The sequence below is a fragment of the Talpa occidentalis genome, unplaced genomic scaffold (genome assembly GCF_014898055.3).
Source record: "Talpa occidentalis isolate TD23 unplaced genomic scaffold, MPIMG_talOcc4v2.1 talOcc4.10, whole genome shotgun sequence".
Lineage (NCBI taxonomy): Eukaryota > Metazoa > Chordata > Mammalia > Eulipotyphla > Talpidae > Talpa > Talpa occidentalis.
Genome location: NW_023600993.1, coordinates 2,154,017 through 2,177,933, shown reverse-complemented (window position 1 = coordinate 2,177,933; position 23,917 = coordinate 2,154,017). Strand labels below are relative to the sequence as shown.

At 58.3% G+C, this 23,917-nt stretch overlaps 1 protein-coding gene across 1 annotated transcript in view; it reads right to left on the bottom strand.

Annotated features, from left to right (window-relative positions):
• The window catches only part of ITPR1 (inositol 1,4,5-trisphosphate receptor type 1), a 181,156-nt gene extending 157,738 nt beyond the window's left edge, over nucleotides 1–23,418 (bottom strand). Inside the window, exons 1-4 of the mRNA XM_054694812.1 lie at nucleotides 23,378–23,418; nucleotides 22,636–22,711; nucleotides 6,416–6,527; nucleotides 4,325–4,395 (exon numbers count right to left, since the gene is read on the bottom strand). Coding sequence (XP_054550787.1) covers nucleotides 4,325–4,395; nucleotides 6,416–6,507 — 163 coding nt within the window. The 5' untranslated portion in view covers nucleotides 6,508–6,527; nucleotides 22,636–22,711; nucleotides 23,378–23,418. The remainder of the gene's footprint in view (nucleotides 1–4,324; nucleotides 4,396–6,415; nucleotides 6,528–22,635; nucleotides 22,712–23,377) is intronic.
• Between the last annotated feature and the right edge of the window lie 499 nt (nucleotides 23,419–23,917).

Here is a 23,917-nt window from a genome sequence, read left to right as displayed (position 1 = left end):
CTCTTCTCCCAGCCAAGCCCTGCAGTGCCTGCAAGCCCCGGGCGGGGGGCACACGACCAGCTCTCTGTGATGAGGATAGAGGGTCCTGGAGGCTGGGGCTCAAGTTCCTGGCTGTGGTTAAGGTGCGTGAGTGGCTCTTCCGAGACAGCCAGCGCCCTCCTCTCGCACTGAGGCCACCAGGGCACATGCTGAGCAGTCGGGGTCTCCAGAGGGGAGTGCCAGCGGCAGGGCCACACTCCCAGCGCTGCACCAGGCATGGGACGAGCCGCAGGTGACACGCCGCCACCCGTGGCTGGCACTGGGGACAGCTGAGAAAGCATTAAAGAATGCACACGTCCGCCGGGCACTGTTTGCCCTCTTCCCGCTGGACTTTGGTCCTCGCTGAAATGCCCCATCAGAGCCACGAGGAGAGGCCACGGGCATCTGAGGCAAGGGCCCCGGGCCCCGTGGGAAAGGGTTGGCAGGGGCGAGCACAGGAAGAGGGTTCTCGTCTGACACTGAGACTAAGGGGCCTCGGCGCTGAGCCAGGTGCTCAACTGCCATCGGTCAACGTGACATCAGCAAAACTCAGACGCCCCCGAAGGTGAGCCGCTGCTGCCCTTATGGAAAGCAACCTGGATTTGCCTTAAAAAACTGAAAACGGAATTACCAGACCCCGGCCACCCCTCTCGTGGGCATCTGCCCAAAGACTGTGACCCCTAAGTGACAGCCCCGTGCACCCGACAACGCTCATGGAGCTTATTCAGGACCGCGGGACATGGAAACAGCCTGAATGTCCACTGAAGGACACCGGTCAGACAGTGTGGTCGATCCACCCCAAAAGGACAAAATGCAGCCATTTTCAACAAAATGTAGGGAATTTGAGGGAATTACGTGCAGCGAAGTCAGCTGGACAATGGAAGCAAACACCGGACACATGCAGCAGACAATGCAACAACGCAAAACACTTTCAAAAACCAGGGGGCACCAAGAAGCACCCTGAGGTTAGGGTGGGGGGAGACGAGGGCACTGGAGTGTTGGGGAACGTAAGCAACAGAAAATAAGGTTCTGCCATCACCCACGGACACCCGTGCCGTGTCAGTCAGCCCTGCAAGAGCAGGCCTGGCCAGTCTCAGGGGCTCACACAGCCCAGGGGCAGGGCTGCCGCCCGCACACATCCAGAATGCAGACCGCGGCTGATGGGCACCAGTCCTCTCTTCCTACGGGCAGTCAGGGCAGCAGGCCCAGTAAGAAATCACCCTGGGCTGGCACCTCTCTGCAGTAGGGAGAAGCGTGGTGGTAACAGCCCAGCCTCGCACGCCTGGGCCTGAGCATTGGCACCGGGCACCCCGTGGCACCTCGCCAGCTATCACCCACCTATTACCTCCCCAGGAAGGAGCGCTCCCCACCCTGCTTTGCAGGCTGCAGGTGAGGCAGCAAGCCCTGGAAGATCAAGCACCACACCCCGGGCCCTCGGCTTGCAGTGGCCATCAAATCTGGGCCCAGGGGGCCATGTGGACACCCCACCCTCAAGGGCACTTCGAGACAGAGAGGGGGGCCGCATCCGATGACTCGTGTGAGGGACCGGCACACAGCCCTACCCTTCCGCCTCCACCTGTGAGTCCAGGCTCAGCTCTGGGTCCTGGGAGCAGAGGCGGGAGCAGCGTCACTCACCGCACCCTTGGTGAGGCCCAGGGCCCCCAGGACACATCAGGGCACACATCAGGGCCCACACACATCAGGGCCAGCACACATCAGGGCCTCCACAGCCTGACAAGCAGGAAAGGTCACCGCCTCCCTTTAACAATGAGAAGACCCGGGTCTGCAGAGGCTAGGCCGCTTCTCGGGGGGCACAGGGCTGAGAACAGGGGAACTTGGATTTGACCCCAGGAAGCCAGGTCTGAGGGCCCCTGTTATTAACCAGTAGGGGAGCAGATTCCAAGAGCCATTTACAAAATTAAAAACCCAGCGTCGGAAGCCACAGGGAGTATTGCATAAATAGGCCTTTGGTTTCCATTTACTTAAGAACAGGTTATGATGGTTCTCAATATAGAAAATAACTTGGCAAGGAAGCAATGGAAGCCACAGCAGAACCAATGACCGAACGCAGTTCTGCAGGGCTCTGGTGACGACGCCTCCATCCAGCGGGCGTCGGGCCAGCACCTCACTCCTCTGGGGGCCTGCGGAACACCGGGGCACAGAGGCATGGCAGTGAGGCCTCCCAACTGCCCCGCGCCCAAGGGTCACTTAATCAACAGTGGAATGACCTCAGCTCAAAAACACACTCATACTTGGGCAGACACCCCTCCGCGAGAGAGGCCTTCTCCTTTCAGAAAGCACAGCTGGAGAATGCTCAGGGATACAGCCACAGACCGGAGAGTACGGAGCCTCGCTGCCCGGGGCCCAAGCTGGGCGAGGTCTCCCTGGCACTCCAGGGTCTCACCTTGAGCAGGGCCCACTGCCCACGAGGCCCGCAGCCAGCCTGTGCTGAGCCAGGCACCCCCCGTGCAGAGCAGCTCCCAACCCAGGGGCCTTTCCTTTCAACTGACGGAGGTGGTCCACCTGTGACCTCACGGTCTGTCCCCGACAGCACCAGGCCAAGCCGGGAATGGAGTCTGGTTCTTTCCAAAGGGCCTTCTCTCAAAACATCCCTTCACGTCAGCCGGGAAAACACGCACCTCTCCCGCCCCGTCCCCACCGCAAGGTCCTAGGCCTGCATTCAAACAGCCATTGTGACCCCTGCTCAGTGCTTAACCTTCCAAAGCTCCCGACCCAGCTGCTGGCAGCCAGGAAGCCCAGCGGGGCCAGGCTGTCCCCCCCCAATGGCAAGTGGTGCAGCCCGGCTCTCTGCCAGAGGGAAACCCCTGGGGAGCTTTCGCAAACCCCCACACCCAGTGACATCAGAGCCCTGAGGCTGCCACCTGGCATCGGTCTTTCTGGGACTCGCCCAGGTGAACTCACCACACAGCCAAATTGAGACCCACAGCCCCACTTTACCCACTCAGCTGTGGGATCCCAGACAGACCACTTAACCTCAACTGTGGAGGCCCCTGAGCAGCCCCCCGCGCCCCCTCCTGCCGGGGACTGAGGCACCAGGACCTAAAAGCACAGTCTAGGGCCCCGGCTCCCAGTCCACCAGGATTGGCCCTGGGAAAAGGTAAACTGAGGTACAGCAGGCTATCAGATGGGGATTACTGCCACGACCGTGGTCGCTGGATCGGGCCCTCCTGCACTCAGCACTGCTCTGGAGGTGGCACCAGGGACTCAGCAGCTCCCTCAGCTCCTGTCACACGCACTTATGGCAGCGGTGAGTGTAACAGCCCCTCCCGGGCAAAGCACCCTCCAGACAGCAGCCAACCAGACGCCAACTGGATGCGGCGCCACAGCCAGCATCTCCAAACGGCTCCCACCCTCCAGTGTCTGCCTTCTGTTTTATTCCAATTTCTTTAGCTTTTCTCCAAAAGAAATCAAGCCCTCCCTAAATCCCTTAACAATAAGCACGTGTAACTCAAACGATACCGTCGGCAAATGGCAAGGCTTGGGGCTGAGCCCTCAGTCCAACTCCTGAGCCGGGTGCTCAAGCCCCACTGTGTGTGAGACTCACTCGGGAAGCCTTAAGAAATGCGGGTGCCCAGGTTCCCACCTGCAGTGGAGGGGAGCCCTGGGCACCTGTTTAATGTTAGATCCCTCAGGATCATCCTGCCTCGCAACCGGCACTGCAAATCACGATCACTGCAAATCACAGTCACTGCAAATCACAGTCACACCAACAGCAAAGAGGTAACAAAAGAGCTCATCTCACCTCCAGATACCAAAGGTATTTTAAACACCTCCAGGAATAAATTAGGCTGCTTCCCAGGGAGCTGCCAAATGCGAGAGAGGCGTTTCTGGGAGAAAGCCACGGGAAGGCTGTCTTGCCTGTGTCTTCCAACTCAACAAGCAGTTGCCATCACCAAGCACTTCCCAGCCCCATTCAGGCACTTCAGAAAGTCACCGTCCCCCCAAAAAAACAGCAAGACTGCTAACAGAACAAAGATCCTTGCGACGGGACCCACAAACCCTCTGTTTAGAGACCAATCTGTGCCAAAGTACACCTGCAGACTGAACAAGCACTTACCAGCACGTGCTCACCAGGTCAACTGACCAAAGTCGCCCGACATCTTGACACTGAACTTCTTTATGCATTAGAGACACCATAAAACTCGGAACCGAAATCATACTTGAAAACACACGTCGGTAAATAAACGTACAGTTGTTTTAAGAGCAAAAAAATCGCACCCAGCAACAGAGTTCGAGAATTTTCAACAGAGGCAAGGCTGCCACACCAGGAAGGCCACCAACTTACCTCTGAATTTCTTGGGTGGGTTGTTGAGGTCCCCAGCTTCAGGCTGCACAACGCAACGGTCGTCAACCAGGCTGCAGGGGAGACAAAGACAAACGCTGTAGCAAGCCCAGTGCAGAAAAATAAAACCTAAGCACCTGAGCACGCCAGACGCCCCAGGCAACAATCACATACCCGCTGCCCCTGTGCAAAGCCTGGACGCCTGCTCCCGCCAGGGCCCGTTTCCACCGGAGGTTTCCGAGTCAGGGCCTAATAATCCTGATCCCAAAGCTGATGCTGTGGACACACCACATTTTAGACCCCTTCCCCTGTGCACGTCCAGCGTGGGGCTGAGTCCACACACAATGGTTCGGAAGCTGGGAGCTGGGCTCAGCAACAGCAAGTAAAAGTAGCTGAGGGGGCCTCCCCGGTGGCACAGCGGGTTGAGCGCAGTGCTGTGAAGCTGTCCGCAGCCTCCGAGGGGCCGGTTCGAATCCCGCCCGGCTGGGAAGATTCCCACATAGCATGACAGACCTCTCCTGTCTCACCCGCTGATGCCCTCAGCAGTGTATTTCAGTCTTTCTGCCTGTTCTGTTCCCTGCTCTGTTTCTGGTGGATTCTCTCGCCCTCCCACGCCTCTGGCCTGTACCCCCGCTATTGTATAAGTAAATAAATCTTAAAAAAAAAAAAAAAGTAGCTGAGGGGCCAGTCTGGGCGCTGGGATGCGAGACCTGCTGAGCTGGGTTCCTGCCCTGGAACCTCGCAGTGGGGGCCAGACCCCTGGAAGCAGAGTGGTGGGAATATACCCCAGACCCTCTGTGGACAGCAAGAGGAAAGCAGTCAGAAACCCCCTGCGTGGGCGGGGAGTGGCGCTGCTGGAAGTTGAGGCAGCTGCAAGGATGCAGAGGGGGCATTTTCAGAGGGAGGCGACTGCCTAGGCCGGACGCTCCTATCTATTCAGTGGGGGGCTGCAGAGGTCCGGAAAAGCCTGCCAGCTGCTTGCCTCCTGGGCTCCAAAATTCAACAGGAGGGAGAGTCAGGGACAGTATCGCAGCTGGCCTGAGACTCTATGAAGAACCCAGAGCAGAATGCGCACGTGGCAGCCCCCCACGCATACCTGACCTACTAGGTGAAGCAACTCGGAACCAGAGTGAAGCTGGGGTGACTCCAGTGAGGAGGAAGGGGCAGGAGAGTGGCCCAGGTCTAGGGCGACATCCAGAGGAGCTGGGGTTTCACACCTGAACCCCTCCCTCCTTGAGGCTGGGGAGACTGGGGGAGATCTGGGGCAGCCTTCGCCATGGACAGGGGACAACAGGGGACAATAAGGGACAGCTGTGACCGCGCGGTCCCGGCGGCAGCGAGGAGGAGGCGCTTGGAGAGGCTGCTGCCTTCCTTCCCCCACTTATTTGAGATGAGCTTGTGCCAAGTGCAACAAACTGCCCGGCCCCGCTCTCGCCACACACACGCCCTAGCCCTGCGCTCTGGACGTGAGCACCGGGCTCCGCACCGCTGTCCGCGAGGGCCGCGCGCCTCACGTCCTCTCCCAGACAGTGGGCGTGGGAGGAGGGGGAGAAGACAGTCAGAGGAGCGCACCCGGGAACGTATTTCTATCCCGCGGAGCTGGGCGGAAATGGAAGAAGGCATAAAAGAGCAAAAATCTGAGTTCTAGACCTGTGCGAAATTCCAACTTTCAAACGCAAGCAGCGACTGAAGGAGGTTTCAGCTTCGGAGGAGAGAGACGGCGCGGGGGCTCCGGGCCTCGCTTCCGAGACAGCCGCCGTCGAGGGTGGCCGCGGCGACCCAGCTAAAGGCACTGCTTGGGGGGACTGTAAACAATCATCTTCCAAACGTCACCCCAAGTGCTTTGCGCCTCCCTCACGACAGAGGGAGAGGAAGCTGAAATGAAGAGTCCTGTTCGGGAGGTTTTACTCTTGCAGCACTGGCAGGAAAACTCTTTCTGTGTAAAAGGATAAATTTGGTGACCGTGGAATTTCAGGATTCGAACCATCCTGGAAAAGCCAAGTAAAGTGGCAACACGCTGAGCAACACGAGTTTGGGGCTGGCGGGGCGATGTCTCCAGCAAATCTGGCCACATAAGAAATCGGACGCTCTTACCCCAACGTGCTAATAAATCCATTTGTGGACCCCTCCGCGTACAGAGAACAAATGTCTCCGATGTGTAGGAAACTTGACATCTTGTCAGACATGTCTGTCTTTCTCGGGGACCCTAAAGAAGGGAGAGAGAAGGGAACATTATCACCAGGACAGCAATGCTCTGGGGGGGAAAAGGCGGGGAAAGTGGCCTTGGCGCTGGTGCCCTGGTCCCAGCGGCACACAGAGGGCGTGGGGTGGGCAGGGATGGGGCGGGCATGGAGTCTGTCCCATGCGCCCCCTCACCTCCACACACTCCAGCCGCAATGGGGAACAGTCCCCAAATTCGACTCTGCAGGACCCTCAATACAAAACTAACTGCTTATTATACACTGACCATGGGGAAGGCGGCCAAGGGCCCGGCAGTCCCGAGGAGCTGCAAAGTCTGACAGAACATGGCCGGGGCCTGGGATGTGGCATCACGGCGAAGCACCTGCCACAAAGCCTGGCCTGGAGGTCGGGCTGAGGGACGAGCAAGGACTCAGAATGAGCCCGGGGACGTCCAGCCACAGAGCTCACCGCCTTTGGCACTTCAACCAACTGCTACTTGTCACCAAGAAACTGCAGAGGGAGAGGATCTCCGACGGCAGGGGCTAGCCCTTCCCGGTGCGCAGGCCTGGAGGCCGGGGTCAGCGAAGAGCCCTGGTGAGGAAGCCACGTGGCCAGCCAGGGCAGTCCTAGGAAACTGCCTGGTTGTGTGTGTCTACCTTGCCCAGGAACTGCACTCAGGCGCGCACACACACCCCAACAAAAATATTGACATGACTCACAGAAACGGCTTTCATCAGGCCATAAATATTAAGGCGTGGGAGCCAATTATAAAAAGCTAAGGTGACATTTAAACCACAAGCTGAGCTCTGGGGAGGCGCAGGGGCAGCCGCCACTGACCCCTCCCACCACGTGCATGCAGCTGGGGGTGCAGGTGGCCGGGGCTCCCCAAGATCTCGCCTCCAGAGCAGACCTCCCAAAACATCTGTGCCGTCTCAAGTCCCCAGGCACTGGGAGGCGCAGCAGGGTGGACAAGCTCTCGCCTGAGGCTGCTCTCCTGCGGCAGTGACCGCAGGGCCCTCAGCAGGAGGAAACAGTGAGAGAGCCCCGCTCACTGCCCGGGAGAAGCACCCCCCAGAACAACCAGACTTGGCAAGGAAGAAGCGCACCCCCTGGGCATGAACTTCTGTACAGACCGCAACTGAGAGCAAGCTGCCTGCCCCACCCCTTCCCTGCACATGGCCCCGGCCTTGCCCTCCGCTGCCCAGTCTCCACGGGCAGGCTCTCTGTCTGACTTTGCTGCTCTTTGCAAAGCATCACCCACCTGCCGCTCCTGACACCCCAGGTTGGGCAGTCGCTGAAGAATAGGATCACAGCGCTGGGCCCAAAGTGAGCAGGTCATCTGGACACTGCAGGAGGCCAGCCAGTGCTGCCACCCCTCGCCCCCACAAAGCCTTGCCTTCCGCATATATAAAATGGGGGTCTAGGAATGGCTTCCTCTGCAGGCAGGGGATATCCGAAGCACTCAGCACCCAGTGGGAAGCAAGGTGCACACAGGACAGCTGTGGAAAGACCATTCCCCCAGGGGGCTGGACCAGGCAGAGCAGGCGAACTACTTCTAAGGCCTCATGCCAAGCACACCTGGTTGGGGAGGCCCTGGGGTTATATGGGGGGCACCACCGTGGCTCATTGTGAGCTCCCCAGCAAAGTGCAGAGGGTTCTCTCCATTAGGGAGGAGGCATCTCCTTGGAGAACACGAACCAGGGGTGACGGAGCTGTGAACCTGCAGTCTCTGCACCTGTGGGGTCCCCACCTTCCCCGCCCCCCACCTTCCTGTGTCCTGTCCCCTCTGCTGGCTCCAGGGTTTCTCCCTGGTGATGACGCCCTGATCTGCGTCTCACGTCAGCAGCAACTCAGGTTCTGCTCCTGGACTCCCACAGCAGCTCAGCGCATCACCACCTGCGTGCCCGCCCTGCTGCTCCTCCACGCCCACTCTCAGCCACCCCAGAGCAGCACCAGCGGCCTCCCGCCCCTGGCCTCTGCTGCAGGGCCTCGGGTCAGCTGTCCCCAGCCTGGAACATGCGCATCCCTCCCCAGCCCACCACCCGAGTTAGCACCACATCTGCTTTGGGCTCAGTTTTGCGCACCCCAGTGTCCCCACGAGGAACGCCAGCACACAGTAGGGCTCAGTAAACACTCAGCAAGTACATGAGCTTGCCTCAAATCCCAATTTGATTAAGGGTTAATCGAGCATTAAATTTTACTGATTTTAAGCCTTAATTTATCTCCTGAATCCTCCCATCCTTTCAAACTCCTCCGCCCCCAACCAAATCTCAGGATCATTTCTCAACTGGGCTCCATAAAACCTTCCTAGTCCTGTCTCTGATGCATGTTTCCTTGGCACCCGATTCCATACACACCGTCAGTACGATCCTTTAGAAACGTAAATTAAACCATGTTACTCCCCTGTTTAGACACTTCCAGAATCCCTCTAGGGCTCTTCATGATCTGGTCCCTGCCTACCTCTCCTTCCTCATCTCTCGGCCCTGCCCCTCCTGGCCCCCACACCCCGGGCAAAGTAAACGTTGCCCAGGTGCCTCGTTGACCCCCGGGCCTTTGCACATGCTGCGGGGCTGCCCCAACACCCTCCTTTCTCCCACCACTGCTAACTCCCAGTCACCTTTGCAGCCCAGTCTGATGTCACCACCCCTGCCCCCCCACATCTGGGCCTGATGTCCCCAACACGCTTTGCTGTGTGAGACCCCCTGCCCTATCCGGGTCTCTACCCTTCTCCTAAAACCGCGTGTCCACTTGTTTGCTATTTGCGTGTCTTCTCAAGGATGGGACTCCTCCAACCTGCGGCATCCCAGCTCCCAGGCAGGCCGGGCAGGGCCACTGTCAGACGTGGGGGCACAGAACCACAGTGTCACTTCACCTGCTGCCTGGAAGAACCTAAACTGTTTTCTGAGTGACTGCTTTCCTGAAACTAATTGAAGTCACGTTCATACTGTTGGATCAGGGAGAGAGAAGAGAGGCCTGGGGCTGTTTTCGGCAGACTATTATGAGGAATTTGGGAGTCGGAAACTGAGTTGCTAAACTTCCATCCCTGGAAAGAAGGCCCCTCCGGCTGTGCGGCTGCACAGGCTCAGCCTGGACTCAGACACCTGGGGCTGGTGCCCGCTTCCTCGATGGCCTGCGTGTGCTGCGAGGCACCTTTGGGACTTCTTTGAGCCTCAGGTCCTCACCCAGGGAAAAAAAATAGAGGGGAGAGAGAGGGGGTCAACCCGTCCATCTGGCAGGGGCACCGCGAGGGCAAACCAAATCATCTGCCGAAGTGCTCAGCTGCATAATTCCCTCCTTTTTGGCCCTTTTTTTCCATTTTTGCATTTTCAAGCCAGACTAAAGACATCCACTTTTCTCCCATCATAGTCCTCACACACGTCCACCCAGACTTGCTATTTCCTACCAGACAGCCAGCTCTGACTGTGCACACGTACACCAGCACGTCGGGTAAACAACGTCCCAGGAACGCTGAGGCCGGGCAGCCTCCCAGGCTGACGCAGCCCTCCGAGGTGCCAGTGCTTTCTGGCCCAAAGGCAGAATCCACTGCCCTCCCCTCTGCCCACATCAAACAGGCCCCTGGACAGGAGGGCGCCTCTTCAAAGGAATGAGAATTCATATTTAGAGCCTCTTCCACTTTGGTGTTAGACTAAAGCCTGTTCACTTCATTTTAAGCAGCTCAAGATTGGATTTTATGTGCTTTCGCTTAAAAGCTTTAAGTGGTAGGAAACTCACTTTCTGTGATTTTTCCATCTATTTCTCATGCACGCACTTAACTAATTGCATTATATTCATTTTTCTAAAAAAAAAAAAAAAAACCTCAACTTTCGCCTACACACAATTCAGAATTTAAAAGTTAACGAGTCCTGAGATGAGACGAAATTAGAACACGTTCAATAACCGAGAAGTTGCTTAAGGTGCCGCTTAACCCTCAAGGGTGGCTGGACAAGGAGGAAATCAGAAGCCCCCCCCCCCAGCCAGCGAATGACCTCAGCTCTGGCTCCTGCGTGTGCGTCACCCACCGGCAACGCTCTCCAGGGCCGGGCCTGACTCGCCCGCCTTCCCATAGGCACGAGGGCTCGCCCTTTTTTAACAGCTTCCACCTTGAAGGCGTCAACACGTGGGTGACAGGACTAAGAGCACGAAGCGTGCAGACAAGCTCGCATCCATCCTAAGGCCCAGGTTTATCAGAGGCCGAGAGCTACGAGCCAGGTAGGGTTGGTGGAATCACAGCGATCCAGAAGTTTCGGGCAAGACCACTGTTCTCAGGCTGGGACAGGAACCTATGTGTTCTCGTGTTTCATGACCCACATCCAAATTCCCAGTGTTCCTTTGCAATTCAGGAGGCACCGCTAGAAGGATGATGCTTTGCAAAGACAGCCTGGGTGTACCTCACGTGCATAATTTGGAAGAGACCTCCGAGGCAGGGCCAGACTTGGGGGAACCAATGGCACCTGCCGCTTAAGCCTCCATGTCTCTTTCTCTCAGAAGGTACCACACCCCCCCTTTTCCAATTACCTAGCCCACAAGTCAGTGGCTCTCAAAGGTGCACCAGGGACTCCCTCCTAGGGGTTTCAAGGCCCTTTGAGGGGCTCTTCAAAGTCAAAACTACTCTGATAATAACACCAGGGCCCCCTGCCTTCCCCCTCATCTCTCATGTGTGTACAGCTGAGTCTTCCAGAGGCTGCGGGGCCAGGGAGGTCGCAGGCGCTGAAGGCAGAACCAGTGTGCGACGCGCCTCCTGCCAGCGCCTTTGAAGCTGAATTTTACAGCCACCTGCAGGAAGGCAGACCAACGCCTCTGTGCTTGCTGGCTTCTTTTGTTTTGGAAAATACAGCTATTGTTCATAAATAACACGGTGCTGTGTGACTGTGTAATGGGCTTATTTGTTATGTTTGCTCCGTGTTCATCTCTAATATGATGAATACAGGCTGTCACGACTCACATAAACAGAGGTCCTCTGGGGTCCTCCGTACCGTTTAGGAACGGAACGCACTCCAGAGATCCAAACGTTCGGAAAATGCCGCCGTAAATTTTCTTTAAAATCTGCTTTGGTGCTGCCTGTGCTTAGGACTCCTGCTCCAAGGAAACGAAACCTGAGCAGAACAAGACTAAGGTGCAAAGAACAGCCCAGGAGGGTCCCTGCTGTCGAAACTCCCCTGTATTCAGCTCACTGCAGAAGCGCCGGCTAAGTGCCGCCCTGGGCCAGGACCGGGGGTCAGCAGGCGGCAATGAGACCCCTGCCCTGGTGACCCTGTGTCCAGTGGGGGCACTCAGGCAGCCACAGAGCAAAGCAGAGGGAGGGAGACACAGGCCTGTGCGGAGAATTAACACTGGCCACGGGACAGTGACCTGGGTGCAGGAAGAGCCGAGGCTTCGGAGAGGCCAGGGGTCAGGACGGAGGAGGCCACGCAGAAAAGCACTTCAAAGGGGCCTCCCCTGGTGGCGCAGTGGTTGAGTGCTGGGTTGAGAGGCTGCCGCAGCCTCTGCAGCGCCAGTTCGATCCCCGGCCACTGGCGAGGGTGCCACCAAAAAAAAAAAAAAAGAAAAGAAAAGAAAAGCACTTCAGGCTGCGAGAACAAGGCCTGGACCCTGCCCAGCAAGACCTGGTCTGACTAGCTCACACGCGCTCCCCAGGTCTGAGTTTCCTCATGTGCAGAAGGGGGAGGCGTGAGCGTGAGTGCGTGTGCAGGAGTGACGAGAAACAGAGGACACGTAGCAAGCCCAAGACGGAGCACCTTCCCGGGCTGTCACCCTCAACCTTCTAACCTGCTGTGCTTCGTGCTCTCCCAAGCCAATCTCGCTGAATTTTCAGGGCTTGGGTCAGTTGAGGGTCAGCCCAGTCGCCCAGCCAGTCCACGCCACAAGGATGGGACACCGGGCTCGCTGTGGGGGTGCCAGTGCCACAGGACAGCCCCCACCCGTGAGCCAGAGCAAGCGCCGGCCACCACCAGAGGACGGGGCTCCCCCGTAGGCCCCAAAGGCCAGTCGCCTGCTGAAAACCTCACCAACAGAAAATGCCGGGCTGGGGAACCTTCCCTGCTCTGCCTAGGCGGGCACCCCACCTCCACCCCCAGGACCAGGGCGCTGCCAGAGCCTCCAAGTGCCGGGCATCTGGCTGCCTGCTTTGAAAAGAATAAAATCAAAAGGCTTCCTCTAAGTCAGGCAGCAAAGCAAAGGGCTCGCGCTGGAGGCTTCAAAGCACTGTGGGGGGGAGGGTGGGGCCCGGGCAGCGGCCCGTCCGCAGACCAGACGTGGCCCCAAGACACCCACACAAAAGGGAGCTACTTCCCTTTTAGGTGCAAAACCTTCCATGGGCCACGATGGGCACCAGGAGGCCTCGTAAGAGTGAGCCCTAGAAAAGAGGTGCCAGCGTCTGAGCCGCCTCAGACTGCCCCCCGCCCCACAGGTGCCTACAGGGTGATGTGGCTGCAGCCGTGAGCGAGGAGCCGCCATGCACGGTGGGCTCATGCAAGAAAAGGACCAGGCTTCCTCCACGGTGAATTCTGGAGCTTTCTCTGAGCAGACCCGCCACGCGCTCATCTCTACCGGGAGGGGAGGACAAGCAGCAGCAGCCCCAGCTGGTCCTTGCAGCACAGCTGGGTGCAGCCCCTCCTGGCCTTCTTGCCCCATCCAGGTCTGGTCAGACATGCAGCCCCCAGCCCGGGTCATCACCCGACCCCAGAGCCCTCCTCCTGGAGCCCAGGAAGTCACAGTTCTCAGCTGGGCCCAAAGGAAGCCACCAGCTCGGGGGCTCCCCAGGGCAGGGCCTGGAGCAGCCTCTCGGGACGAGCGGAGGGAAGCAGGGCCATCGTGGGCTCAGACGTGGCGCAGAGACACACACGGAGGTGAACCGGCTGCCCTTCCACGCACATTCCTGTGACGGGCTGGAAACAGGGACCGAAGCTGCTCGGGGACTTCTCAGCGAAGATGTCGACCCAACCCGCCCCCGGTCTCCCGCCCTCACACCACCACTGAGGGCCCGGCAGAGCGGCCGTCAGCAGAGCCTCACCACTGTATAGCCCAGACTCGTTTTCTACATGGAAACAAACACACAACCTCTGCTGATCTCTGAGGCCACACAGATGGTTTGTGGCCAAAGCTGAGACCACAGGGCTCCAAAACCAGACTGGGGGGGGGGGGAGGGGCGGTAATTGTGTGAAATTAATTTAAAGTCAGGCCAAGCCTGAGATGTCCCTGCCTGCAGCCGGGACCACGGAAACGGGCCATCGCTCCAGGGCAGGCCCCCAGCTCAGGGCCACGTAGGGTGGACACTTCTTTGCTCGGGGCCCAACCTGTACAGGGAGCTTTAACACAACCCGACCGCCACCTGACAGATGCCCACAGTCCCTCAGCCCCCAGCCGCGACCACAGCAGCCACAGACAGCGTCACCGTCCCTGGAGGCGGGCCTGGCGCCGGCCGAGGCCCCACTGTCACACCTGGGGTTTTGTTTCGGGCTTTTCACCTTGACCTTCGGCAAGGGTTCCTTACTCTACCACTTGGCAGCAGTGACGCAAAGCAGGTATTGTTATACTTACTCAGAAGAGTCACGCAGATGGTGGCTTCTGGGTCTGACCCCAAGAAGTAGCCAACACTTGGCCCCCTGGGCACTGCCTGCGGTCAGCAGGGCCAGGCCAGAACCCCAAGCAATGGGGCTGCACAGCCGGTTCTGCCTCCTCTCCCTGCCCAGCGCTCCAGAGGCCCCCGGCCTGGTCCTCGGGGAGCCACCAAGGACCCACCCACCGGCCCCAGGCTGCACCTGGCTCTCCCCAGCAGAGGGGCCCTTCCAAGCTCTGGGGCCATTCAGGAGTCCATCAGGAGAGGGTGTGGAGCACCAGGTTCTGTGGAGAAGCAGGCTACACAGAGGTGAGAAAGCACAAGTACTTGTCAGGTGCCCTGTGGGCACACATCAAAAAGGCCCACAAGGAAAACGGGCGCAGAGTGCTGGGAGCCGCAGGTGCCAGGAGGCTTCCCAGAAGAGGAAGCATTTGGGCTGGGACTAGAAGGATCTGGCAACGTGCATGTGCGGCAGGTGGGGGAGGCAGAGCAGGCAGAGAGGACATCACATGCCAAGCCAGGGACAGGCCCAGTTCCTGTCACTCAGACACACATTACACTCACACGATTACACACTCACAGACATACACGCATGGACACACGTTCTCAGACACAGAGCCACACTCAGAAACACACTCAAACACACTCAGAGACACAGACACACACACAGAGAAATAAATGATGGGCCCAGGCCCAGGTGTTGTATCAGCTTTTTCTGGTCCAAATTAGGGGCATGGGGTACTTATAAGCTATTTTTACAAAACTAAATCAGCTCCCGAGATAAAGCTCCTGAGATGCAGGTCAGCAGAGGAGCTGCGAGGCGGGATGTTTTCTCCAGTGCTCAACTGTTCCTGAAGCCCAGGAACCCCCAGGCTGCGCAGCTCTCATCCGCGATGGCCATGAGGCACCAACACCCCACCCCAGCCCACATCGAGGCCACAGGGTGGCTGGGGGTGCCGTGCCTGGGCCTCCACAGGGCCGGCTCTGCCGCTGCCTGCCAATGGACCCCGAGTGTCCGCAGGAGAGGTCCCGCCTCCGTCAGAGGGGACCCCACGGCCCTGCACTCGCTCCCCTCAAGCTGGAGACCAGCCTGTTGAGAAACCGAAAGTGACAGGGCTGCAGGTCAGGACAAAGGTCAGCTCCAGGAGGACAGCCACGGGCCGGGCCATCCCCACAGGCAGCTGGGGCGCCGGGAGCCGCTGCTGCTCCAACACCTTCACGAGCAGGCTCAGCTCGCTGTTTCCAGGAACCACAGGGACTTCTGTGGACGATGACAACCTGACGGGCACAGGGGCAGCAGCCCAGAAGGCTCCTGAGGCTGTGCTGAGATGCAACTTCTGCCCAGGGGCCGGGGCCCGAGGGTCGGGTTTCTAGTGCTCCCAGAGCCAGCACAGAGCCAGAGGCAGGTGAAGTTCTCCAGCTGCTAACAGCCACTGCGGTGAGATGTACGCTGAACTTGCAGCGAAGCTGCCTGTGTGTGTGTGCATGCGCGCACGCGTGTGTGTGCTTGTGTGTGTAAAGAGACAGAGACAGGGAGAGACAGAGCTCAGGGGCCTGAGCTTGCTGCGGCACACACGGCCTTTTCCGCGCCCGCACTGCCCCCCTCCTCCCCAATGTTGTGGATTCCAGCTGACTCCCTAGCTCGCTGAGGCGCGCCGGGTCGACAGGCCATGCCTGCTGTCTGGGGATGTCTGTGCTGGGCCCCAGCGCTGAGGCTGAACCTGAGACCAACGTGAAAAGCTCAGAGCATATTCTGAAATCTTTTTTAAAAGGCAAGGCTGTTTCGACTCAGGTAGGAATGGTTGGGTGTTAAGTTTCCTCGCCTGGAATTCCTGTCTCCTGATCTGCGTGAGAACGAGAGGCCTCCCTACCTGGCCCTGACAGAGGCCTCCCTGCTCATGTCCACTGGAAGGAGCCGGGATCCTGGGGAAGGCAGACTTGGGTGTGGGACCAGAAACACAGAAGTGCCGGGCGTCTCGTCATACAGAACACAAGAAAGCACGCCATGGCTCCAGGTGCCAGGGAGCCTCGGAGCGGAGGGGGAGTGGCCTCCCGCGTGCTGAGCAGCGACGGGCCGGGGGCACGAGAAGGATGGCGTGAGTGGAGCACAGACTGTGTTGAGATCAGGAGTCCATGTGATGCCTGATGGACCACCTGGGTCCAGGCTTCGCGGCAGCGCCCCACTGCAGTGGGGGAGGTGAGTCTGACGCAGGGCTGGGCAGCGTCGGGTGAAGCTGCACGCTGGCCCTGGGGCGGCAGGGCCCTGGCGCCCGCTCCCCAGTTGAAACAGCCAGAAATGTCCAGATGTTGCCCAATGCCCCTGGTTGAGAACCACAGCCACAGGTCACGCCAGGCAATCAACACGTGATTTCTGAAAACTGGCAAAATGCAGTCCAGTACTGACCCGGTCATGGACGAGCTCTACCCCAGGGAACCGAAAACCAAGTGGAGGAAATTCCTTTTAATAACTATTCAGCGAACAAACACAGGAGGGAAGAATCAGGAGTCCCGCAGCCCTAAAGGAACCAGCAGGTCAAGGCAAGGCAGCTCCGAGGTGCTAACCCCAAGGACAGCACACCCAGACAGGCAGACTCAGTCCGGAGTGAAGCTGACGGAACTGACCCTCTTCAACTCCCCACATGGAACTAGCCAATGCTGGCAGAGAGAGGGGCATGTTCAGCCACGGCACACCGAGGGCCGGCCAGGGCCAAACTGTGGGGAAACGTATCACGGCCTCCTCAGACACAACCTACAGGGAGTAAGACAGGTGGACCGAAAACGCACAGGTTCAAAGACAAGTCAGCCATTTGCGATGCTGTACTACTGACTGACTAGGCTTTGCGTTAAAAATGTGTGTATGTGCGCTCACATATACACACATGCATATATATGTGTGTGTGTGCTCTTAAAGATCTATATGGATCAAGAAAATGATAAGGGCCTCCTCGGTGGCACAGCGGTTGAGCGCTGGGCTGTGAAGCTGCCCGCAGCCTCTGCAGTGCCACTTCGATCCCCGGCCACCAGTGAGGATCCCACATGGCGCGCAGACCTCTCCCGCCGCCCGCTGCTCCCCTCAGCAGTGTATTTCATCAGTCTGCCTGTTCTGTTCCCCGCTCTGGCTCTGGTGAGTCCTCTCACCCTCCCGCGCTTCTGACTGTACCCAGTGCTTGTATAAATAAATAAATAAATCTTAAAAAAAAAAAAAAGAAAATGATAAAACACAGAATCGACAAAAATTGTCTTTTCTGGAGATGGATAATACTGTGACTTAAAAAAAAGAATCCCAACCTCAGCGATAAATACTAAAATATGAATGTACCCACATGTGGGGGAGGGCTTCAAAGCTGAGAAGGGAGAGGGGTGTGCGTGAGGACACAGACGAGGCCAGAACACAGGAACTCGTAAGCCCGGAGGGCAAGGGATGAGCAGAGAAGCTTCTCCACACCAAGCTCCATGCTACGGTACTGCAGGGGGTTCAATTTTTCTACAGTCCAGTTTTCCCTTTTAGTGCAAACAGCCCTACCGACCTCACTGGCTTCAGTTACTTTGAAGGGAAAAAAAAAATTCTACATTGAAGCACTGACTGCCAGGCTTCCTCCCTGTACTAGGGCAGGTAGCACTAAGATAAGGCTTTACCTTCCATTCAGTCATCTTATTTTTTTTTTAAAAGATTTATTCATTCAAGAATCGGGGTACAGGCCAGAGGCACGGGAGGATGAGAGGATTCACCGGAGACAGAGCAGGGAACAGAACAGGCAGACTGACAGAAATACACTGCTGAGGGCAGCAGCAGGCGAGACAGGAGAGGTCTGCTGCACCACATGGGATTCTCCGGCCGGGATTGAACCCGCGCTGCAGAGGCTACGGACAGCTTCACAGAGCTGCGCTCAACCGCCTGCACCACCAGGGGAGGCCCTCCATTCGGTTATCTTAAAAAACAATATACACCGTGTGAGAAAGCCAGGATTCCGATGGTGATGAAGTCTGGCTCTTTTACCCAACGGACTCCACCCAGGCCATCACGCAAATGAAAAAGCCCCATGGAAGGGAAGGTGCTTTGCAAAAGCCACAGCCGTGTGTGTGCTTATTGATAAGAACATGTGTGCAGATATGCAGTCAAAAGGCAGGGTCCAAAGAGCTGGACCGGCCCTTGTGAAGTTTGAATATACACCCACCTTTTAGTTCTATAAACAGAAACAAAACCCCTAATCGTGGATGGTGGGGTTGGGGGTGCCTGGTGGCTCTGCTGCTTCTCTTTGCCCCCCTCCAACTTTCACTAAAATGAGCAGCAAACAGCCCAATATATGTTTGTCCTAAGTCTGAACCTGACTTCCCTCCCGGGGAGAATCAGCCATCGGAGGCTTCACGTATCCCCTGGCGGAGGCTGAACAGCTGACCGGGTCCTGCTCCTGCGATTCCTGTGGAATGGGCTGGACGGGCTGCAGGCTGGTGGGCGCAGAGGTCTGAGTCGAAGATAAACCCCAGGAGAACGCGTAGGCGCTTAGCTGGCACTTGTTGTCTGAACCAAGGGCAGGTTGAAAAGACTCCTTTGCTACTGAGCTGAATTTCAATCCCAGGTATATCAGGTGATTAACCAGCCAGTCAAGAAATCTGAGTCTCACCCCTATCAAGTTCCAATCTGGTATGTGCTCTCGTCAGCCTCCCCAGAGTTCACTCTTCAGAAAGGATGGTGTTCGGTCAGGTGGAGAACCACACCGAAAATTCTGAGAGGTCTGCAATCCTTGGGGAAATAAACCCTTGTTTACCTGCAGCACCTGGCCACTGCATGCTTTGACACGACACACTGTCCCAGCTGGACCCGTCGAGCTTCCTGGCCTCGGACCCGCTGCACACACACACCCGCCAGTCACCTCCCTCCCACCTGCCACCTCACCAGATCTCTGCCCAAGCATCTGCATACCGAGGAGTCCGTCTCTGGCCCCCAAGCCCTGTTACTGCTCCTCTACCCTCTTTACGCTGGTCTGTAGCTGTGACTGCTCTCGCTTGCTTGACTATGCCAAAATACACGTGCTTCCCGAAACTCACCACTGCGGCCACCTTCACTTGGCCCACTCAGTGGCATTAAGCACCTCACACTGCCACGCAGCCATCACCGGCCTCCACCGCCAGGACTCTCCCACTGATCGAGCACCCCATGCCCTGCTCCCCTTCCCCTAGCACCTACTCCTCCCCTCTGGCAGATGCACTGGGTGCTCTCCATGCCTGGCATCGGTGGAGGCACACTCTGTTCACCTGTGTCTGGCTTATTGCATTTAGAAAGTTTTCAAGGGGAGTCTGTGTGGTGGCATGTAGCAGAATTTCACTTTTTTAAGGCTGAGTAATATTCCGTCGCATGGTTAGACCACGTGTTGTTTGCCCATTCACCCACCGGGACAAATCTGAGTCAACAACGCTGCTGTGAAGATGGGCGTCCACACCTGTCCCGTGCTGGGTTATGTGGTGACCCTGCGTTACGTGCTTTGAGGAAGCAGCAGGCTGTCTTCCACCACAGCCGCGTCGTTTCGCATTCCCAGCTGCAGCGCACAAGGGGTCCAGTTCCTCCCCGTCCTGGCCGATACGTGCTACTTTCTGTTTCCCTTCCTCTGCCTTCTCTTCCCCCATAGCACTTACTCCCCTTCATACCATGCTACCTCCTAAGTTATAATGCCTGCTCCTCCCCGTCCCCCCTCCCCCCGCCCCACACACACACTAGGCTTTAAGAATCTTTCCAAGAGGACTGCCATGGCCCCAGGCCCTGGGCCCCAGCAGGCGCCCAGGGAATGTGCTGGAGGCTGAAATAAACAGTGAGCCCTCACAACATCCACAGGCACTAGGACGTCTTGAACAGATTTATCACCCAAACCACGTTCAGTGTAAGTGGGCGCAGTTCAACACAAGGGTCAGCTCGACAGGTGCTGCTTTCAGCCCGACACTCAGCTCGTCCTCACCGGCAACGACCTCAGGGCCACAGACAGGGTGACAATGGGTAGGAGTCACAGAAATGATGTCATTCTAGCCACTGACTTCGAGTTAGAGGGACTGTGTTGGAAGAGCCACGCAAAAACTTCCAACAGTAAAAGCTAAGAAATGGCATGCGCGTCCGGTTCCTGGAGAGCCTGGGCTGCGTGTTGTTTTACAAGATCCAGCCAACAGCCAACGAGACAGGCCGCCAGCCTCGGGAGGCTCCTTAATTAGACATACCCAAGGACAGCTCGGCCCAGAAACCCAACTCCTGTCCTACTTTCTCTGCCTACTTTCTCTGTCTCCGTACCTGTTGTTGTTCATTCTTGGTGTTTCTTGTCTAGTTGTGGTTTGGTTTTTTGTTTTTTTTTTAGAGCTGCCTGTGAGGGGTTCAGAGTTCCCAGGAGACCATCCAGAGGAGCCAAAAAGCCACAAGACTTTTGCTCTGGAAGTCAGCTGGTTCTAGACCTTTGGATTCAAAGTGTCTTTTCTCTTCCTCCCACTTTCTCCTCCTTTCTCTGTTGGGTTCATCTATTTTGAGGAAAGAGGAGCTGGCTCGTGGAGTCCATCTATTCTCCTCCACGCAACCATTTCCCCCTCACTCACTAAGACAAGATGCCAATCCCCGCAAAAGGCAGCCGCTTCATTAGATGGGCTCAGCAGCGCCACACACTCGCAGGGGTCCATGTGGAGGGCAGGAGCAAGTCACTTAGGGCATGAAGAACTCCCCTGGCCTGTTAAGGAGGTCTTGGCAAAATATTCTGTTCTGATGGGGATGATTCAAAAAGCAGATTGTACTTTCGACACTCTCTCCCCTAACTCTCTCTCTATCATGTGATCACACACACACACACACACACACACACACACACACGAAAAAGGAAAGTGTCCTGCAAACTAGCCACAAAGTAAACTGCAGGGTATGTGAGAAGCAGCGGCACTGCAGAGCTCACAGCTGCAGCACTCACTGCCATTTAAACTTTGAAATCATTCAGAAGGAGAAACACCCGATTCTTTTAACCGGCTCCCAGGTCTAGGTGCAGCTGATCAAGACGTTTGAGGCACAAGCTGAGCCTAATGCTGCCACCGACAGTCCTGCCTGGTTTCATGGGCCCTGCTGTCTTTCACTTTGCTTTCTCTGCTCACCCCGCCTGCAGCACGCAGCTTTCCCAAACAAACTCCATCCACTGCCTCCTGAAATACCCACCCCCGGCCCCCGGCTACATCCTTTCCTTCTCACATCAGGGAAGTATCTTTCATTCACCATTGGTGGGACAGAAGCCAGAGCCAAGGTTCATCAACAGCCACAGGCTTATCACTTTCCCACTCCGGCTCGCCCCCACCCCCAACTTCCCGGCATCTTGGGACACCGACAGAGTGCAGCCCCACTGCTTCGGGGTCCATGCTGTGGCCACCGCATGGCCACTGTGTGAGTGGCTTCACCCCTGGCCCTCGGCTTCGCCGCCTGTTGCCATGATGCTAGCCCTAGACCTGGTTTGCCTCTGCACTGAATGGGTCAGTGTTATTTTTCAGCAACTATTTGAAGAGTCTGTGAGCCAGAAGCTGTGAAGTCAATCCTTGACCTTGGCCTAGGGAGTGCCCACGTAGTCTCAAGAGTCAACAGAGCTCCGAGAAGGACCTAGATCTCACACATCCAAGGCCCCCCCCAACCCCCACCCCGCCCCAGCACGCCTGAGGATCTTATCAGCAGGAAACAAGAGCACTCTACTACCATAATGAAGGGTCTGGCTTTTATTTTCTAATTAGAAAAGCCCAAAGATTGTAGCCCAGGGAACAGCCAAATATTTAGAACGTTCAAGAAGTTATCAAGTCCCTGCACCCCACCCCCATCACCCCTTGTTTACCCTGCTCTTCACCATTCTGGAAGCAAAAGCTTTCGATGCCAAATCTACAAGCAATGGGGATGTCCATGCACTCATGGAAAGCTCCCTCTCTGCAAGTCTGACCATTTTGGGGAAAAAAAAAAAAATGAAAACAGGAGCTGCTTGAGTACAGATAAACGCTGCCCTCGCTCCTCACCCACGGCAGGCTCCAAGACAACAGGAGCCCCACAGATGCTGTGAGGACCAGGTAGGTGTCAAGGACTGCCCACCACTATCTCAGGCTTCAAAGACCAACTTCCCTTTTTCAAGTTCTAACTCTCAATCTGCCAGCAACCGCTTTCATTTCTTGCATTCCAACCTACTCTGATTGAACACACGCTCCCAGCGAGCAAAAAGAAAGTGACTCTGTGACCGACAGAGGCGGCTCATCCCTGCTTACGCGTCTTGGCAGGTGAAACGCTCTGCACCCTTCAGAACTGGGCATCAGCGCACTGTCTGGCAAGTTTGGTTCCAGGGCCGCCAACGGGCATCCCTGTTACTGCTCCATGGAAGGGCTTTTCCCTCTTCTCACAGCCCTTCAGGCTGCTCCAGGGCTGAGCCCTGGCCCAGAGCAGAGGGACGCCCCCTGGCTCCCCCGGCCTCCCAAGGCGCTCCCCGGGCAGAGACAAACTGTGGACACTCAGCCAGGGAGTTTCCTTTCCTGCCCCCTGTCTCCAAGGGCTCTTCGGAGACGGCTCACAGCAGCGAGGACAACCTCGGGTTTGCACACTCACCTGACCTGAGTCAGGTACTCTGTTGCCAAAGCAGGTGCAGCCAGGGGTGTCAGTCCTGCGCCTCTGGAGTCAGCTCCTGCGGGTTGAGAAAGAAGAAAGTCAGAGGCTGCCGGCGGGGCTCTGACAGGGCGGCTCGCGTCCCACCCTCCTCAGCTACGCCCCCCCCCGCCCCCCCGTATTCCCCGCGGCTTGGGGTGTCACCTGGGCGAGGATCACAGGCGGGCCACTGACAGCGCCAGGGCGCGGGGCCCTGGCGGCGCGGGGGCTGCGGCTCCAGGGCAGGGCTTGGCAGATGCCCCTGCACTTGCCCCCCGGAGCCGCGGCCCCCGCGGAGCCGCATCCGCAGGGGCGCCCCTCGCCGCGCCCCGCTTCCTCCGCGTCCCCAGCCCGGCCCACGGCCCCGCCGCAGGCCCCCGCGCCCGCGAGTTCCCCGAGGGCTGCACGTGTGAGAAAGTGTTTCCTGCAGCGCCCTCGCGCAGGGCACCCCGCGCGAGCCCCCGCCCCCCGAAAAAATAAGAGCCGGGTTTCCTGCAGCTGCTGCAAGAGTTTCCCGCCCGGGGGAGGGACGCGCCCGGCCAGCGCCCGCAGCCTCCACGGGGGGCCAGACCCCTGCTTCCACCTCAAGCGACCCCCAGAAAAGCCCCAGCGAAGGAGCCCCAGACGGCGCGGGCTGCGCAGCCCCCGCGACTCCCCGCGACTCCCCGCGCGCCGGCAGCCCGGCGCCCCGCCCGCGCCCCGCTACCTGCGCGCGCCGGGCGGGTCAGCGGCCGCCGGGCCAGCCCATGCCGGCAGCGCGCGGCTCCGTTAGGCGGCGGCGGAACCCGCAGCTCCGGCAGCGCCTCCGCCCGCGCCCGCCTCCCCCGCGCGCCGAGCGCTCAGCAGCGCGGCCACATGGTCACTGCTCCTGGCAGCGGCGCCGGCCGCTTATATAGGCCGGGGCGCCCCCTGGGCAATGTAGTCCGGCGCGGGGTCGGCGGCGCCCGGGGCCGCGCGGCGGGACTACAAGTCCCAGGATGCCGCGGGCGCCGGACCGGCCCCCGAGGACTCGCGGGGCGGGGCGGGGCGGGGCGGGGCGGGGCGGGGCTTCGGCGCCCCCCAGGCGCTCGGTGCGGGGCGCGGGGCGCGGGTCCCCGGGGGCGCCCCTCACCCCGCGGGCGCGTGCCGGTGCCGCCGGCCTCTGGCAGGTCGGGGTGTGGCCGGGGGCGGGCGGGCGGGCGGGTCTGCCCTGGGAAGTTTCTGCCCGCGCCCCCCCGCCCCGACTCCCCGAGCCCAGAACCTCAGA